At 43.6% G+C, this 20431-nt stretch overlaps 1 protein-coding gene across 3 annotated transcripts; it reads left to right on the top strand.

The window, feature by feature from the left end:
- Positions 1-84: 84 nt before the first annotated feature.
- Positions 85-20286, top strand: LOC133504658 (heterogeneous nuclear ribonucleoprotein L-like). 3 transcript variants are annotated; one of them, XM_061827145.1, is made up of 12 exons: positions 85-312; positions 1228-1343; positions 2944-3181; positions 3254-3339; positions 7053-7149; positions 7255-7327; positions 9926-9958; positions 16756-16827; positions 18268-18515; positions 18605-18726; positions 18824-19025; positions 19095-20281. In XM_061827145.1, exons 1-12 carry the CDS (start codon positions 235-237, stop codon positions 19245-19247), a joined length of 1518 nt encoding a protein of 505 aa, XP_061683129.1. In that variant the 5' UTR covers positions 85-234; the 3' UTR covers positions 19248-20281. The 3 variants fall into 3 exon arrangements, with proteins under 3 accessions (XP_061683129.1, XP_061683131.1, XP_061683130.1); XM_061827146.1 differs by lacking the exon at positions 9926-9958 and having other exon boundaries at positions 88-312; positions 19095-20237; XM_061827147.1 differs by lacking the exons at positions 9926-9958; positions 16756-16827 and having other exon boundaries at positions 19095-20286.
- The last annotated feature ends 145 nt before the right edge of the window (positions 20287-20431 follow it).

A 20431-nucleotide genomic window follows, 5' to 3' on the forward strand; every position in this document is an offset into this window, starting at 1 on the left:
ACATATTTGGGTACATTTTGAATTTTAAAGGAGAAACGCCTGCTTAAAATAATACACCCCCACCCACCCCAAAGAAGATACACTGAGAAATCGTATTTCCCATTGGGTGTGGCTACAGTGACGTTTAGATTGACGTGCGTTTCGGTCCATGATAAACTGGGGACCAAAGCCTCGTGTTTAGCTTGAAGTTGCTAGTCCATTTCATAGCCACCGTCCTCTTTAAATCCTGACAACATGGCAACCGCGGCGAGCCGATATTACAGCGAGGATGGCAGGGCAACCAAAAGACAGAAAACCGACGGATTGTCCACGGTGAGCTTTTGCTGTGGATGTATTTGAGTTTTGGCTTACACGCACAATGAACGTGAGCGCGCCATCCAGGGGGGAAATAAGCGCAGTTTCCCTCTAAAAATCTTCAGAATTGTCCCCTTTTCGTACAGCCAGTTCAGTTATATCCTCTAAATGCCTGCTGAACGATGCAAGTGTTCCCTTGCATCTGAAATTGTCGGGTAGAGCGTAATGCACGGTAAAAATACGACGTTGGGCCTACCCATATAGCTCGGCTTTGTTCTTGGGCCGGTAGCTACGTAACCTGAAAGCTAGCGTAGTAGCTACATTGGTTAGCCTTGGTTTTACGCGACTGGCAACGTTTATTTGTAGTCCAAATGCCAGTCCAGTAATAGTATTAATTTTGTAGACTAATAATATGTAACCTGTTCTTTTTTTCAAAGATATTAGTCAGTGCCCCTGTCGCTTTTTCAATTTAGCTTCTATTTAATCAAACAGCCCCAAGGGTAGCACAGACATGACTCCCGAATCATTTAGGTTCGAGTCGTGCAGTTAAACTACAATTGCACGTAAACAGTAACAGTTAAACCCTTGTACATATAACGTTGACTCTAACGTAATCCCTGACCTGAGCAACGTGGAATGGAAACAGTGAACCTCGCCATGAGCTGTTCACCATCCACGATATCACATTCGCATTTATTTCGCTGTGCAACGTTATGATGTGCTCACGTCGTTGTGTGGAGGTAACTTTAAGAATATGTTGTTGGCTGGTCACCAGTTCATGGTGCACCCCGCCTCTCACCTGGAGATAGCTGGGATAGGCTCTAGTTCGCCTACAACCCGAGTAGGGGTAAGCGGTAGAAGAGATGTATGGATGGATGCGACTCTTGAGGGTGGAATTCTGGCTCAATCTCACTAATCATACATTTGTGTTAGGGCTACGAAGACCCTCACAAGACACTTCCGTCTGTGGTAGTGCACGTCCGAGGACTGGTGGATGGCGTTACGGAGGCGGACCTGACAGAGGCCCTGCAAGAGTTTGGGGCCATCAGGTATAGAAACCTTAAGATCGCATTTCCATTTTTATGAATGAGGAGTGGTCATATTCTCAATAGACTGTTTTCGACTGACGTCACAAACCTTCACGTTTAGAACGCGGTCGCCGTTTTGGTTTGGTGAATTAGAGTAAAGTAAATAAACCGTAACCAAGCAGGAATCATTTCAGAAAGGCGTATGAATAGGGGCGCACTGCTTTATCAGTTGCTCAAACGAAAGTGGGCGTTGTAAAGCTTCTTTCTTTCGACTACCAGCTGTGATCAAGAACCAGTGTGAGAAAGCGGAGTAGTTATCAACCAAACAGCGACAACTGTGGCTGTCTCGTATTAGCAGAGCCGATCTAGGAGCCAAGTCATTCCCTTATGACAGCATTTGCTCGGAACATTTTGTTCTTGGTAAGTATTGGATAGTTTTTTAGAATTTCACACCTACTTAGCAAACACTACGTTCAGTGAAGGAGAAGTATTCTTTAGTGCCAAGGGGCTACATAATACTAGTGTGTGTGAATGCAATGCATGTCTCCAAAATCTGTATTTTCTGTTTTATTATAATACGTTTGCAAAAAACGAGTTACCGCACCGCTAGGTGTTTCGTTAGGTTTAGTTAAAAATGTAGCCGAGGAAGTGGAGAAAGAGGTGCGGGCTCCACTTGGGACTCATGCCGGTCGAACCTTTCTCTCTCCCCCTCTTGAGAACAAAAACGGAAATAATAAACTACACCTCTTTCGTTGGTATAATCAACAGAATTTAACAACACTGACTAATCACGCGGTACGCGTTTCAACTGCATTGAGCGGTACACTAACCTTAGCAGTGTGGAGACACAGGTTGCTTACAATGGATACCGCCGCATAACGAACTCAGCCAATGATAAATTGGGTGTAGGCCTCCAGACCTTTGTAAATTTTTAGTTGGTCCATGGTATAAGTGCTTGACGAGAATAGGACGATGTCTGGATAGGTTACCGATGCCCACAGTTGTGCTCCATTTTTGTTTCTCCAAGGCATGAGGGTCGATATTGTCAAGCAAAGCACACTTCTTGTCCTAACGGTTGAAACATCTAATGAACACCGATAACTTTCAAAAGTCTTTTTAACCATCATGCGTTACTTTTAACAGTCGTACGAACATTTGTGTAACTCCGGTCTGTATGCAAAAGCAATCGAATAAACTCCTTGTCAGTAGCGTGAACTCATCCAACATGGCCAGGTGCCCCAGATGTAGTCACGTGGTCGAAAACAGTCTATAGTGCCACCATATTTCAAAGATGTGCAGTATTTTCTGTGACAGAAGCAGCCCCCACCTCCAAGAATGGTACAAAATGGAGTGAATTCCCATAGTTTTTTTTTTTTTTTTAATAAACCGCTAGCCCTTTTTACACATTGGGGCGGGAATGCTGAGTGAGACTTTGCACCAATCATTGACAATTTACACAATCTTAGTTTAACATGTTACAGCAGTATAATTTTAGTCTATAATGCTAATGAGAGGTTTTGAGCACTGACCATGGTTGAAATGCTGTATTGAACTGGCTCAATTTTGTGGACTTAAGTGCGCACTAACCCTCAAAATAACATTCCCGATATCTCTGCAAAAGCTACGTAGTCTTGATGCCCAAGAAACGGCAGGCGCTGGTGGAGTATGAGGACATGAACGGCTCGTCCACGGCAGTGACCTACGCCGCTGACAACCAAGTATATATTGCCAGCCACCCGGCCTTCATTAACTACTCCACCAGCCAGAAGATCTCAAGGCCGGGCGACTCTGACGACTCGAGGAGCGTCAACAACGTTCTGCTGCTTACCATCATGAACCCCATTTACCCCATAACTACAGTGAGTGAGTCAAAATATGCAATAACCTGTGCTTTTTGTCTCTATAACAGATCATCATGTTTTTCCATACAGGAGGTTCTCTACACTATATGCAACAACTGCGGCCCAGTCCACAGAATTGTCATCTTTAGGAAGAACGGTGTGCAGGCCATGGTGGAATATCCTTTCAGAGGAATAAATATCACATGGACTTGCAAGGAGTTTACAGTATTTTTCCATTTGGAATCACCTAAGTTCCTGTTTATGAAGAAGGTGATACATTTTGACATAGCTCTCCTAGAAAGGAAGGGGGTGCATGAATTTGGCTTGTTTTCCCTTCCTAAAATTGGTCAGTGTATTTTTTTTTTTCCAAGTAAAAAATAATTGAAATATTTAGACTGTCAGGTGTAAAACTTCAACAAAACTATTATTTTTGAGAAAATTTAAAATGTTTTTTTTAACTTAATCTTTTCTTTTCGTCTTGTCCCGTTAGGGATCGCCACAACGTATCATTTTTTTTCCATCTATGCCTATCTCGTGCATCTTCCTCTCTAACACCAACTTCCCTCATGTCTTCACTCACATCAATCAACCTTCTTTTTGGTCTTCCTCTCCCTCTTTTGCCTGGCAGCTCCATCCTCAGCACCCTTCACCCAATATACTCACTCTCGCCTCTGGACATGTCCAAACCATCAAAATCTGCTCTCTAATCTTGTCTCCAAAATATCCAACTTTGGCTGTCCCTCTAATGAGCTCATTTCTAATTCTATCCAGCCTGTTCACACCAAGCGAGAACCTCATATAGTTCTTTTAAGGTAGTAGAAATCCAAAGTCTTCTTCTTTTCCTTTCGGCTTGTCCCGTTAGGGATCGCCACAGCGTGTCATCTTTTTCCATCTTAGCCTATCTTCTGCATCTTCCTCTCCAACCCCAACTGCCCTCATGTCTTCCCTCACCAAATCCATAAACCTTCTCTTTGGTCTTCCTCTCGGTCTTTTGCCTGGCAGCGCCATCCTTAGCGCCCTTCTACCACTGTAGTCACTCTCTGGCCTCTGGACATGTCCAAACTATCGAAGTCTGTTCTCTCGAACCTCGTCTCCAAAACATCCAACTTTGGCTGTCCCTCTAATGAGGTCATTTCTAATCCTATCCAACCTGCTCACTCCAAGCGAGAACCTCAACATCTTCATTTCTGCCACCTCCAGTTCTGCTTTCTATCGTCTCTTCAGTTCCATCGTCTCTAATCCGTACATCATGGCTGGCCTTACCACTGTTTTATAAACTTTTCCCTTCATCCTAGCAGAGACTCTTCTGTCATATAACACACCAGACACCTTCCGCCAGCTGTTCCAACCTGCTTGGACCCGTTTCTTCACTTCCTTACCACACTCACCATTGCTCTGGATTGTTGACCCTAAATATTTGAGGTCTTCCACTGTCGCTATCTCTTCTCCCTGGAGCTTCACTCTTCCCCCACCCCTCTCATTCATGCACATGTATTCCGTTTTACTTTGGTTAATCTTCATTCCTCTCCTTTCCAGTCCATGCCTCCATCTTTCTAATTGTTCATCCACCTGCTCCCTGCTTTCACTACATATCATGATATCATCTAAGAACATCATGGTCCAAGGAAATTCCAGTTTAACCTCATCTGTCAACCGATCCATTGCCACAGCAAACAGGAAGGGGCTCAGAGCTTATCCCTGATTCAGTCCCACCTCCACCTTAAATTCTTCTATCACACCTACGGCACACCTCACCATTCTTCGGCTGCCGTCATACATGTCCTGTACTATTTTAACATACTTCTCCGCCACACCAGACTTACGCATGCAGTACCACAGTTCCTCTCTTGGTACTCTGTCATGGGCTTTCTCTTGATCCACAAAGACACAATGTAGCTCCTTCTGAGCTTCTCTGTACTTTTCAGTTACTATCCTCAAGGCAAATAATGCATCTGTGGTACTCTTTCTAGGCAAGAAGCCATACTGTTGCTCGCAGATACATCACTCCTAAGTCTAGCCTCCAGTACTCTTTCCCATAACTACATTGTGTGGCTCATCAACTTTATTCCTCTTTAGTTCCCATAGCTCTGCACATCCCCTTTGTTCTTAAAAATGGGAACTAGTACACTTTTCCTCTATTCTTCAGGCACCTTTTCACCCGCTAGTATTCTGTTGAATAAATTGGTGAAAAACTCCACAGCCACCTCTCCAAATTGCTTCCATACCTCCAGTTGAATGTCATCAGGACCAACTGTCTTTCCATTTTTCAATCTGTCCAGTGCCTTTCTCACTTACCCCTTACTCATCATTGCCACTTCCTGGTCCTTCACACTTTCATCTTCTACTCTTCCTTCCCTCCCATTTTCTTCATTCATTAACTTCTCAAAGTATTCTTTCCATCTATTCAGCACACTACTGGCATCAGTTAACATATTTCCATCTCTATCTTTAATCACCTTTACCTGCTGCACATCCCACCTATATCTGTCTCTCTGTATGGCCAACCTGGAGAGATCCTTTACTCCTTTCGTGTCCAACCTGGTGTACATGTCGTCATATGCCTCTTGTTTTGCCTTTGCGACCTCTACCTTTGTCCTACGTCACATCTCAACGTATACCTTTTGCGTCTCCTCAGTTCTCTGTGTCTCTTGTCTTCTTCGATCATCTCTTTCCTTGTATGACTTCCTTTATTTTGTTTGGGTTCCACCAAGTCTTCTCCTCACTTTTTCTACCAGAAGACACACAATAATCTCCTGCCGGTCTCTCTGATCACCTTGGCTGTCGTCTTCCGGGAGCTTCGGTTGTCCATCGAGAGCCTGTCTCACCTCTTTCTGGAAGGGCGCACAACATTCTTCCTTTCTCAGCTTCCACCACATGGTTCTCTTCTCTACCTTTTTGTTTTCTTAATCTTCCGATCCACCACCAGAGTCATCCTACACACCACCATCCTATGCTGTCGAGCTACACTCTCCCGTACCACTTTCTTGCAGTCAGTAACCTCCTTCAGATTACATCGTCGACACAAAATTTAATCCACCTGCGCGCTTCTACCTCTGCTGTTGTAGGTCACTCCTCCCTCTTCTAGAAAAAACTTCTCTACTTCCTTTTCTATCCTTTTTTGCAAAGTCCACCACCATCTGTCCCTCAAAGTTCCATTCCTGAATGCCGTACTTACCCATCACTTCTTTGTCGCCCCTGTTTCCTTCACCAACATGTCCATTACAATCTGCACCAATCTTACACGGCGAGACCACTATCCTGATTTCTGGGTTTGGTCATGCGACCTTCACAAAGCAGGTGTGGGGGCACTTGTGATGTTAATTTTAGCTGAAACCAGAGGGTGGTATTGGCCAAAATGGCCACCCCCTGAGTGGTGAAAATTCACGAATTCTTATTCCGTATTTATCAGAATAATATTTTACCTAGTGTGGACCCAGTCAACATATTCTTGTTATATTTCATCCACAACCCCCATTCCAATGAAATTGAGGTGCTGTGTTTTTCCAAATAAAAATGGAATACAATGAGCCTTTTAGATCCTTAACTTGTGGACTAGCAAACGTGATAAACAGTTGACTTTGCCTTAAATGTCCTTTTGTTTGGATAGATTCGCAGCTCATGGAGCAAGGGTGTGGAGTATTGGACAGAGCCTCTGCTGGTCCATGAGCCTACTTGTAGTTAATACGTACATCTTTGCTTCTAGTAGCAGGGCACGTTGTAGTGAAGGTGTCTTAAATTCCCCCAGGTCGCGACAAGAATGAGATGAATTTATCGAGTCTGGAAAAAAGCTTGAGTCGCTATAGAGTAATTTCCATGACAGGCCTAGTTTGGGTGCCTTAAATGTCATTGCACTCTCAGGAGAACTTTGGACCCCTTAACTTTGAGTAACATTTGACTCTGTGCAAAGTGCCCAGCGAGCCAAAGCTTCTCTCAATGGAGCTGACATCTACTCTGGATGCTGCACGCTGAAAATCGAATACGCCAAGGTAAACCCAGTGGACCGCACAGTACAATAATCCTTTTTTTTTTTTTTTTTTTTTTTTCCAAATTAGATATTGCATACTTAACATGCTATTGTCATATTTTCTCAGCCCACTCGGTTGAATGTGTTCAAGAATGACCAGGACACTTGGGACTACACTAATCCCAATCTGAGTGGCCCAGGTAACGCCTCACACACACAGACATGTTGAAAACTTGCCTACTATGAACACATGTACATATCACAATGTTAACATGACAGTGTGTCACAAGTAGTCCTTATGTGATGTAATAACCCAGTACAGGGAACATTCACATCTTCAACACAAAACACTGTTGTGACGTCAGAGTTTGAGGAGCAACCCACAATTAGTCAGCGACTGTGTAGCGGGAATGTCAGGAGCGCTTTGTCAGGGGAAACGATGCAATCGATACATGAAGCTTGTTACTGGTGTTTTGTCACCACTTGTGTTCAGCTCAGTCAGCCTCAACATTGCCACTGGAACACAATGAATAGTTTGAACATTACTTTCAGAAAATTTCACCCCCAAAAAACAATGTTGCAAATAAAATGTATTGAACATAAAGGTTGGATACAAATTGTACCAAAATAAAGCCTTAAAATGGAAGGGTTCTTAAAGATCATATGCAGCTAAAATAGATTTTTTTTTCCCTTGCTTTTTTTTCCTCCAAAATGCCCAATTGGTTTATCCCCACTGATTTAAGAATTTCTACGGTTTTAAAAAATGTATATTTATCCCATGCAGTTATAATGGGTGTCATTTTTTTTTTTTTTTTTTTTTTTTTTTTTGGGCTGTCCGTCCCGATCCTCGGTGAATAGCGGGGATCCTCAGCATATCCAACCTGAAAGTTATATGCAGTTGAACAGTACTTGGGCATAATTATTATTTTTTTGTATACCACTAGAGAGAGCCCATGAACCACACTTTTATCACTTCTATAAACCATTGAACTGCAGCGAATGCTCTTGGGTAATGTTACGATTCCAAAATAAAATCTGGTGCAATATGAGCTGATTTCTAACACTTACTGGAATACAAGTGTTAAAAAAAAAAAAAAAAAAAACAAAGTGAAACCGCTTAGCTTCAACTGTGAGTGGAAATAACATGAAGTAAGCATTTTGTAATTTTTTTTTGGCTGGGAGGGGGGGTTAGTGTTGCTCACTGTATGGCAAAGTTCATTGACACCATCTTATTGTTTTGAACTCAATTTTTTGCTTGCAAGTGGAGTCAAAAAATATCAGCCGAGCGATAGCTTGTGTCTCCAAAAACTCGTGAGTCCATGTACAGCTACAATTTCACAAATTTGGATCAAATTTTCAAAAAATCAAATCATACAAATTATCTTTTTTAAGAAAACGACAGCCATGATTTTTGTTTTAAACACTTGTTTAGCACAACTGACAATCCTTTGTTTCCTGAAATAAGCTCCTTTCAAGCTGTGAGGCGATGTTTGAAAGTTTTGGGCCATTTGGACATTCATAATATTAATTTGAACTTGTTCCACGTAGATAATGTTTTAATCTTGCGCTCTTGTGCGGTGCATTCGTATCAGGCACTTTGCGTTGGCATTCTCGCGCACACAGCTGCAGCTTCTCAATTGTGCACTTCAATCTTTTAACATTTTCTTCCCTCTTGAGTCTTTTTCTGGAAACACAACTGATCCCCAACAGTTACATTCGAGCACAATTGCGATAAAAGCACAGGAGGGGAGCAGCAGACACACGCTGACATCACCACTGCCACCGAGGACACAACCACTATTACACCCCTCAGTCAAGACTCTTTATTTCCTCTCACTCACTGCTCCGCACCGGAGCCTTGACGACAGCGCACACGTCTACAAGGCGCCGAGCTACGCTTGGTCCCAGACACACCGAGGCGCTCCAAAAGCTTCAACACCACACCCCTCCCCCACCATCATCACCGCCACCCCAAAATGGAGGCCGACACCAGTGAGGACAGGACACCCCACCCACAACTGACAAAAAAACAAAAAGGGCCACACTGATTCGTCACCACCACACACCGCAACTGATCCAAGCACGGAGAGCCGACTGATGAAGACACTGCTGACAACACCTCCACCAGAACAGAACACGCAGGCCCATTTCTGCTGACTCAGCCTTGTCCTTCTCTACATACCTCGTTGTATCGATGCTTTGTCTCCCATCTTTCAGAGTCTAGAGGCTGGCTATGTCCTTCCGTGAGGCCGTGTTGCCCCGGGGGTCGGCCTCCATGCCTCCCTCCCTAAGTGTGGAGTGTTCCAAAAAGGAATGAAAAGGGGAACCTGCCAGAAATGGGACCGGGCGGTGCTCAATAAGGCGCCGAGGTGGCCAGTTGTATCTATCTCCCGCCGCAAAAGAGGCATTGGGTGTACGATGAAATGAGTTGTGGAATGGTGAAACTACTGCAGCCTTCCTCCCTCTGTGTGTACGCATGCAGTAAGTAAAACAAGAAGCCTCAGCACCAAACATGGCCACACCTCACTTTTTTCTTTTTTTTTTTTTTTTTTTTAAACACTTTCCGAACGGCCACAATGTTCAGAATCCCATCTTCCCTTGACGCCACGTGTCAACCTTGTAGCTGATGTGCTGGAAGTGAGGTCCTCACGCGGGCCATCGCCATGCGCTTTACTGCCAACTTATCTAAAGTGCCCCCCTCCCCCACATGTTTCCCTCTCCCACCACTGTGCTGACTAATATTGTGACTGCGTAACATGGCCGCCTCTCTGAATATGTGTGATTGTGTACCCGTACAGATGGCGATGCGGACGGCAATGGGAGCAACGCAGGTGTGTTTTCTTTCTCCAGAAGTATATGGCATTTGTCTTGCTCTTTATTGACCGTTTGATCCCAGCCTGCCCACATCATTCACTCACCCATTAGTATGCCCCTTCCTCGCTAAATGCTATGTGAACCTCCCTTGGCCTAAATGGGGCAAAACATGGGAAAGATTTTTTTTTTTTTAAACTTTGTTAAAGGTGAAATCCACCGGTTTGCATTAACAATCTATCCAATAGGTCATGTAATATGTACTCTAATATTGTGTGATGTGATGTTAAATCCTCTCTCATTTACTAGTGTCTTGAGAGGATTTTTATCGACAATTACAAATTTTCAGGGGTGCTACCATTTTCGCGAGTGACATGGCCTACTTGCGTGGATGTGACATGTTATGTGCCGCAACAAAGGCTCGATTACATGAGACACCATTTATGCCCAGTGCTGATTTCTCGGATTTAACCTCATCTGATGAAGAAATAGCAGTATTGGTTGATCAGGAAGACGAAGGAATACTACCATAAACAGCCGTGAGCCGCACGGTTGATTGGGAAGACTAAGGAATACTTCCATACACAGCCGCTCACGCCGCGGGCCGCGTAGCTAGTTGCCATGCCAGAGTGTCGTTCGTTATTGGAATAAACTAGGACCCGGCGCGGTGGCTGCGGGACGCCGTGCTGCGCGATTGAGCTCTCCATCGGGAGCCCTGTCGCGAGCCCCCCCCCGCACGGGACCGAGGATGTGCGCGTTTGGGTTTCAAACAGGAGGTGTCGGAAATGTTACCCCAGGGATAACTGCCGCGTGGCGACCAAGTGTTCATAGCACGGTGCTTTTTATTTTTTATTTTTTTTAATATATATAAATCCTTCGATGCGATGTCTGCTCTTCCTCCACAATGCGGAGGAAAAAGGTGTGAGCGACACATGTTTTGCGGGGGACAGACACCCCAAGCAGTCTTGCTGACTCCACTACAGCTCACGGCTCTGTATGGAAGTATTCCTCAGTCTTCCCGAGCGGCCGAGTCGCTCGCAGCTGTGCCGCTCACTGCTATGTATGAAAGTATTCCGCTGTCTTCCCCATCAACCGATACTGCTATTTCTTCTTCTGAAGAGGATAAATCAGAAATCAGCGCTGAGCAACAATGGTGTCCCATGTAATCGAACCTTTATTGCGGCACAGTACTTGTCACATCAGCGCATGTAGGTCATGTGACTTGCAAAAATGGTAGCGGCCCTGAAAATTGATTAAGAAAAAAAATCTTCTCAAAACACTATTAAATGAGAGAGGATTTAACATGACATTGTCAAAATAAAGTACATATTACATGACCTATTGGATACATTGATAATGCAAACCAGTGGATTTCCACTTTTATAAAGACTTATAGTGCGTGGCCACTGCAGACCCTGTCACGTTGGCACAATCTGGTGGAGGGGTGAGCAGTGGCTTATTTACATGACAGGCTCTCTTACTTGGGCTTTGTTGACTGAAGCATGCCCCCCCCCTTTTTTTTTTTTACCCTGGTTATAGTGTGTTTGCGTTGCCCTTTTTATTAGTTTTTGTTGCTGTGTGTTAGTTTGATTTAGTTTTTGTAAATATTGTACAATGACATGCACTCAGCAAGTATATTAGATGTACGACCGTTAAGGCCTGTTTATACTTGGACGTGTGGCGACCGTACTGAGATTACTGCTGCTCTCCTGCACATGGTTTGCTTTTATACTCGAGCGCAACCCACACATGCAGTTCTTCTCCAAGTCACATGTGTAGCTAGGACGACAGGGTGGCGTTTCCCAAGCACATTTTGGTCATTTTTGGCTTTCACTTTCCTTTCTGAAACAAAGGAACCGCAATGGTGACCATTGAAGCGTGTCCTAAATGACCAGAATGCTTAATTACGCTGCAAAATCCACCAAGAAGGCAGCGACATAGGTGGTATGTGAAGCTCGGAGGAACGTTGAATACATCACAGCATGTGACTATAACGGGCCGATCACAAGAGATGAGCTCCGCAGATTTCCCTGCGCATCAATTTATTTATTTATTTAGATGCACAAGTTATGCAAAGGTCCTGCCCGGGTTAATGTGTAGGTCACGTGATGCAATGCGGACATTGTACAACCGTCGGAGTATAAAGTGGTCTTTAATGCTAACACTAGCTTTGTAGCGCACATCACATTTTGTTGCGTGCTCGTGAGCCGTATCGTATTAAAAGTACATGAACATGCATCAAACAATCATTAAAGTACTCTCTCAAGCACAAGTGACCACCAGCTTTTCCCATTTTCTTATTATAAAACACACGGCCCGATTTGTTTGTCACCACGGTGACGAGTGTATCCGGTCACATTTGAGTTGACAAGATAAATTCCAGTGATCGCAAAACACTGCATTCTGTGGTATCTGAATGCAAAATTTTATTTCAGGAGTCTGACATAATGCGTTAGACTAAATTTGTATTGTAGTATGAGCCAAATATGATGTAGTCTGTCTCAGATGTGTTGTTTATCCCACAGTGATGTTTTTTTGAAATATATATACAGTTCCGTGTGAATGTATTAGTCCCCCTAGTCCCCCTTGAACTTTTCAACCTTTTGCCACATTTCAGGCTTCAAACATAAATAAATGATTTTTTTTTTTTTTTGGGTCAAGAATCAACAAGTGGGAAACAACCGTGAAGTGGAATGAAATTTATTGCATATTTTATATTTTTTAACAAATGAAAAACAGAAAAACTGGGTGTGAAATATTATTCGGCCCCCCTTTACTTTCAGGACAGCAAACTCACTCCAGAAGTTCAGTGAGGATCTCTGAATGATCCAATGTTGACTGATGATGACGAATAGAATCCACCTGCGTGTAATCAAGTCTCTGTATAAATGCACCTGCTCTGTGATAGTCTCAGGGTTCTGCGTGAAGTGCAGAGAGCATCGTGAAGACCAAGGAACACACCGGGCAGGTTCAATATACAGTTGTGGAGAAGTTTAAATCCAGATTTGGATACGAAAAAATTTCCCTAGCTTCAAACATCTCAAGGAGCACTGTGCAAGCAATCATATTGAAATGGAAGGAGTATCAGACTACTGCAAATCTACCAAGACCCGGCCGTCCCTCTAAACTTTCACCTTGGACAAGGAGAAGACTGACTCGGAGATGCAGCCAAGAGGCCCATGATCACTCTGGATGAACTGCAGAGATCTACCGCTGAGGTGGGAGAGTCTGTCCATAGGAAAACAATCAGTTGTACACTGCACAAATCTGGCCTTTATGGAAGAGTGGCAACAAGAAAGCCATTTCTCAAAGATAACAATAGCAAGTCTCGTTTAAAGTTCCCCACAAGCCACCCGGGAGACACACCAAACGTGGAAGAAGGTGCTCTGGTCAGATGAAACCAAAATTGAACTTTTTGGCCACAATGCAAAACGATATGTTTGGTGCACAAGGAACACATTTCATCACCCTGAACACACCATCCCCACTGTCAAACATGGTGGTGGCAGCCTCATGGTTTGGGCCTGCTTTTCTTCAGCGGGGACAGGGAAGATGGTTTAGAATTGATGGGAAGATGAATGGAGCCAAATACAGGACCATTCTGGAAGAAAACCTGTTGGGAGTCTGCAAAAGACACGAGACTGAGACGGAGATTTATCTTCCAATAGGACAATGATCCAAAAAAAAAAAAAAAAAATCTACAATGGAATGGTTCACAAATAAACGTATCCAAGTGTAAGAATGGCCTAGTCAAAGTCCAGACCTGAATCCAATTAAGAATCTGCAGGCAGAGCTGAAGATTGCTGTTCACAATCTCTCCATCCAACCTCACTAAGCTCGAGCTGTTTTGCAAGGAAGAATGGGCAACAATTTCAGTCTCTCGATGTGCAAAAGTGATAGAGACATAACCCAAGCCACTTGCAGCTGTAATTGCAGCAAAAGGTGGCACTACAAAGTATTAATGCAGGGGGGGGGGGCGAATAATATTGCACGCCCCACTTTTCAGGTTTTTATTTGTTAAAACGTTTAAAATATCCCAGAAATTTTGTTCCACTTCACGATTGTGTCCCACTTGTTGTTGATTCCTGACAAAAAAAAATATTTTATATCTTTGTTTGAAGCCTGGAACGTGGCAAAAGGTTGAAAAGTTCAAGGGGGCCGAATACCTTCACAAGGCACTGTATGAAACTTTGTCAAATATTTATTACATATAAATATATTGGACAAATGTATTTATTTACTGTCATAACTCAAAAGAATACCTTTTTAATTCAAATATACTGGTCACTATGTCAATGCAGAGTCTTTTGCGAATCATTCATCAGATCTGCTAATTATGCATTAAAGCTGATCAGCCTAAAATGGTAATTATCGGTTGAGACCGATCAGGCTGATAGGTGAGTATAATGTCTACTTAGAACATCGCATACTGTACAATAGCAGCTGTTGTCTACTACGCCAGTCGTGTCTTTGTAGATCCTCTTTCCTTTCAGTCCCATCACACTACTCCCAGATATTAAAGTATGATACTGAAATATCCTGGGCTGATCTATTGTCCCCTATAACTGGACTGGTCTTGAGATACAAAATCCATTATTAAAATCAGTGATAACTGTTGTGTTGTCCTCTTTTTAAAGAGTAATAATGACTTTGTAAAGTTAAATTGTGAATTCACCTGGGTCATTTGTTTGGATGGGTGTGAAATTGGCTTTTTTTTTTTCTTTGAAACTTGAACAATTATCAACTTGTATGAAGTGGTTTTATCATGCTACATTTTTCACCCGTATTGCCAACCCCTATTTCAGACTATAGTACGGCTTCAGAGACATATTACACAGGGAAAACACATCCATCACCAAATAACTCGAACTGCCTTCAACCTGTTTGCTTAATCTAGTCATGTTGCATATCTTTGATCTGGAAATCCTAGTAGTGTCCCAGTCCTTGCATATCATGTGCCACAGTGCCAATTCTGTAAATTAATAGACTTTGTCAATGCTGGTTAAAGTGACAGGGGGCAAATACTTTGGGACGGCGGCATGGTGGAGGACTGTTTAGCACATCTGCCTTGGAGTTTTTAGGATTCAAATCTGGCCTTCCGTGTGTGGAGTTTGCATGTTCTCCCCGTCCCTGCATGGGTTTTCTCCGAATGCTCCCACATCCCCTTAACCTGCATGGTAGCTTCATTGAAGTCTCAAAATTGCCTGTAGGTGTGAATGTAAGTGCGAATGGTTGTTTATATGTGCCCTGCAATTGGCTGGCAACCAGATCAGGCCGCACCCCGACTTGCCCAGAGTTACCTAGTATAGGCTCCAGCACGCCTATGACCTTAGTGAGGATAAGCGGTACGGAACATGGATGGATGTTAGTGTAATTGTTTTCTTTCAAGTTTGGGTGTTAATGCGGTTGTTAGTCTGTTTGCAAATGCATTTTATTTTTCATCGTACGGTGGCTGAGACATGTCGCAACAATTGCAAACGCCACAACACATTAAGAGAACTGAAAAGCAAGTGCCACGACACGATAGCAACACAAAACAAATGGAAACGCCACAATACAATGCCATAACACTACAAAAATACAAAACGAATACAAACGCCATAAAACTTTAGGTGGACCTGAAGCACTCCAACTGTATATTTTCTTTATTGGGTTTTTCTATATTCTACGTAATGGGAGTGCGGCTGTTTGTCTCTCTCTGCCCTGTGATTGGCTGGCAACCAGTTCAGGGTGTACCCCGCCTCCTGCCCGTTGACAGCTGGGATAGGCTTCAGCACTCCCGCGACCCTTGTGAGGATAAGCGGCTAAAAAAATGGATGGATGAAGATATAGGGAAAACCATTGGTTTACCGATTAGTGTTGTGATGTTTACATGTGACCGTTTCCCGCGTGTGTATGTGTGTTAATATTGTCTGTTCTGATCGTTAAGATGTTTTTTTTTTTTTTTGTGTGTGTTTGCATTACTATTTGTTCTTTTGTGTAGTTTTTTTTTTTTTTTTTTTTTTAGTTTGTGTTTTTGGTCTTTGTGTTCTTAGTGCTGTCTTTGTGTTTTTTTTTTTTTTTTTTTTTTTTTGTAGTGTTTTGATATTTAGTTCTTTTTTTAAGGCCTTTTCTCACTGCACTTGTTCAGTGTTGTTAAAGGACCATGCCTCACAGCACAGCAATAAAGACCACAGCACCTTTGGGCAGCGTATCCAAATTTGGAAAAGTACAGCCTCGTCCAGGTCCAACCTATAACCCTACCAGGAAATAACAGGAATTTTTTCTCGCTGGAGAAATATACCACAGCTCGACAAATACGGCAAGACACATGTCTTTTTTGCAAAAGAAAGCCTTGGTGCTGCTCATTTTGAAGAGGAGGATAAGGAGACTCGTCCGTTGACAACCGGCCCAAGGGGGGACAATCAATAGCTGTCGCACAGGGCGGCATTCTCACCAGGTCCGCCTGTACTTGTCAGTAACTTGGAGAGTTTAGGCCAGTTCAGTTCCACCATTAAAAGCACACTGCAGTCACTCCACCAGTCTTTCTCCCACTCGAAGAGTATTTCAAAGTCACTGTAGTATCACTTTCAAAATAGAACTTTTTTCTCTTTAAGGTAGCTCTGAAGAGCGTCAGCAGCCCTTTTATCTCTTCGGTCTGTGAGATGGCAACCCACATGCAGAGTGTGAAAAGACCTTTGAGAGTGTGCATGCCAGTGTTTGGTGACGTGTGTATTATTGTGCATTTGTTTGTGTTGGTGTTTCCCCTATGTTGTCATTCATGCCTCCATGCCTTTTTTTTTTTTTTTTTTTTTTTTTTTTTTTTTAAATTCAACAGACGACATGAGTTCCAACCCCAACAAGCGCCAACGTCAGCCCGCCCTGCTTGGTGACCATCCCCCGGATTACAGTAAGACCCACGTGCCTAATACTTTTATTGTGGAGGCCACCACTATGCGACAGGGACCAATCGTGAGCCCAACTGGCTACCGCAGGAAGTTTCCCAGATTGGGCAGACATATTTTGTCAAGTGGGACAAAATTTATTTCATTGTAACATAATCTACATACTTTTTTTTCCCCTACTCTAGTCCTCCGACATTAAAATAAATAGCCTGGTTTTTCCAGTACGTTTGGGGGGCTGCGTCGGACCATGATATACATAGCGACTCTGACAGCGTAGCAAAATCGACCAATAAGATTGCGTATTGTGATCGGTGCATCACCTCCTGTGCTTGCTGTTGTCAGCAGTTACAAATGCGAATAAGTCAATGTTTGCCTAAGATTTAGACCATGATTGGACAGAATGCCGGCATGTTTATGTGCAAATGTTAGTGCTAGCTCTACCTTGCTAGGCTACATAACTTATTGTTGCCTCCTTGTGAGCTTTATTTTTTATTTTAAAATTTCACACCATCTCATCCTGGACTTTCTCCTTTGGCTTCAGGCCAGACCTTTCCCATTCGAAAAGAGAAAATCTCGTCCGGTTTAACCACTTTTTGTTCAATTATTCACATTCTCCGATAGTCATTGCATCTTAAAACAACACCATTTCTTTTTTAACTTTCTCCATTAATATCGAAACATAAGCTACATGCCTAGCTAGTCTTTGCTCGACGTTGCCCAGATTGTGTTGCGAACTAAGGCACCGGTAGTGGGCGCTCTCATTATAAAACACATTGATGGGCTGCGTAACTACTGTTAACATTTATGATCATGAGTGTACGTCTTTAAGAGCAGGCATTGGGGGCCGGTGTAACTAGTAGAAAGAAAGTGTGGGAGAGCAGCAGTCGTTGTTAGAGAAAGTTCTGTGTGCTGCCTAAGAGAAACTAGTGGCTTTTTCTTTTCATTTTTTACACTACGTATGTGAATTGTGCCATTGGATGTAACAACCAGTCATCCCTCACCATCAGCGGTGCACAATTGCACGCGCGCAGTTTAGAGGGAACATTGGATGACTTTTTGGGTATGCCGTCGTGCGATCGACCAAGACTGCCGGTCGATCGCAATCCACGCATTGAGCACCCCTGGTCTTAAACATCATCTCCCAAAGATCCAGTGATGCCTCACGGTTTTTATTTTCTCCCAATATTGCCGTAGTGATGCATTGTTGTCTTGTTACCTTGTATCCAGTTGGAGTAAAAGGTGTCACGTTTGATTTGTGAAGATAAAGCACAGTCATTCTAAAAGACAGAATAGAGTGGTATCGCAGTGCTTCATGGGGTGTCACAATAAGACCTGCACATTTTATGGTAGTCGTATGACATCGTGGCATCATGAAAAGAACAAATTTGTTTTATAGTGTAATCCAGGCGTGAGTGGTTTTGTTGTCTGTATCCATCCCCCAACAGGAACCGCTTACCACAACTATGATGACAGCTACGCTTCCTCGCCGTACGAGAGCCGCCATATGGGACCCCCAATGAGGGGACGTGGCGCAAGAAGCTACGGCCCCAGCTATGGACCCCCTCCGCCTCCCCCTGGCGAGTACGGATCCCACGCAGACTCGCCAGTGGTCATGGCGTACGGACTGGACCCGGTCAAGATGAACGCAGACCGTGTCTTCAACATTTTTTGTCTCTATGGCAACGTGGAGCGGGTCAGCACCTTATATTTAATGTCGATAGATGTCTGATGTAGCATATCCGCATCATAATAAATGTGCACAAACCTCATTTACCCTCGCAGGTGAAGTTTATGAAGAGTAAGCCGGGTGCTGCCATGGTGGAGATGGGTGACTGCTACGCCGTAGACCGTGCCATTACACACCTCAACAACAACTTCCTGTTTGGGCAGAAGCTCAACGTGTGGTGAGTGGATGCTCCCTTATAGATGAAAAAGTGATCGGATCATGCGCGTTATGTAAAACGTCACATATAACCCCTCTTTCCAATTGTGTGGACGCAGCGTGTCCAAGCAGCAGGCCATCGTGCCAGGCCAGTGCTACGAACTAGAGGATGGCTCCAGCAGCTTCAAAGACTTCCACGGCTCCAGGAACAACCGCTTCACGTCCCCCGAGCAAGCGGCCAAGAACCGCATCCAGCACCCTAGCAACGTGCTCCACTTCTTCAACTCACAGCCTGACGTCACACCGGAGATCTTCTCCCAGGTGAGGACCGAAACACCAGAGCCATGTAAGGCAAGCTGTCTTGATGAATATGTTGTGCTTTTCTTACAGATCTGTGAGGACATCGGCGTCAAGTGTCCTGTCAACGTCAAAATGTTCACAGGCAAGAGTAAGATGTTATGTGTTGTTAAGATTAGGGGCAAAAAAAGACATACTCTTAGGGTGTGTGTGTGGGGGGGGGGGGGGTTTGTCCTGCTCATGTAACACATTTGCCACTAATTGCTAGACAAATTTAAAGGTCCCGTGCCACGTAGACACGCACAGAAGCACACAGTGTCTGAAATATTTAACTTTTTTTTTACTGAATAAGATCCTATTGATGTGAACATTTCACCAGATATTGTGAACAACCCAGGTAATCCATACATACAAAGAAAGTAGAATAAATAAGTCAGTTTTTGCCTAATAATGAGAAAGGACACAGAGGAAAATGTATTGAACATGCGAAAGAAGGGAGGTGCAAAAACACATGGAAACCCAAGACCAAAAATCTATCAATCAATAATCCAGCCCCTTGTCAGAGCAAATGAATATTAGATGGCTGAGTACTAAGTTACGGTCTCATTGCCAAGGGGTGAGTCAAGATGCATCTCACGATGGGTAACAGCAAAAATCTGTCTCAAGATCATTACAAAGCAATTGGACCCAATCATAACGATGGGATTGGTTGCAGGAAGCTAATCATACCACCAGAAATTTGCCTCGATCAGGTGCCCCTCGTAAGATTTTTGACTGAGGAGTGAAAAGGATAATCAGGAGTTGTCCGAGCGCCTAGGACCACCTGTGGAGATCTTGAAAAAGGCTTGGAATTGACCCCTCTGTGAATGTTGCGCAATCCGCGTCACTGACCAATCAGAGGCCAGAGATCTGCCTAATCTCGGACTCAAATCTCAGACAACACTGGCTGGATGGTCCAGTATAGTTTCTGTCGGCGTTTTATCGCGTATTTGGGTTCTTTAACAATAGATATGGTTAAGAGGTGTAGTCACAGACTTTGTAATAGTGACAACAGGTATCCTGAAAGGCTAGTTGGTGGAGTTCAATTCGTACCCTTTCCAAAACCGAAGACATCATCAACTCAATCCATCAAAAATCAACCGGAACAGAAGACCGAGTATGAAAAATGTCTTGGATGGATAAAACTTTGAGGAAGACCGAATGATCAACTGAATCCATCAACCAGAACAGATATGTTTGCACGAAGGTAAACCCTAAAGTTGATTTTCAATACATGTCTCATATAAATGAATTAGCAGTTCTTCGCTTGCATAATATAGCTACGTGTGAATGATTGTCACACTTGATCTGTGTTGAGCGATATTTTGCGATGATCTGACTGCACAAACGTGTCCCATTGTTCGCGGCTAATTAGCTAAGCTAAACCGGAC

The sequence above is a fragment of the Syngnathoides biaculeatus genome, chromosome 8 (genome assembly GCF_019802595.1).
Source record: "Syngnathoides biaculeatus isolate LvHL_M chromosome 8, ASM1980259v1, whole genome shotgun sequence".
NCBI lineage: Eukaryota > Metazoa > Chordata > Actinopteri > Syngnathiformes > Syngnathidae > Syngnathoides > Syngnathoides biaculeatus.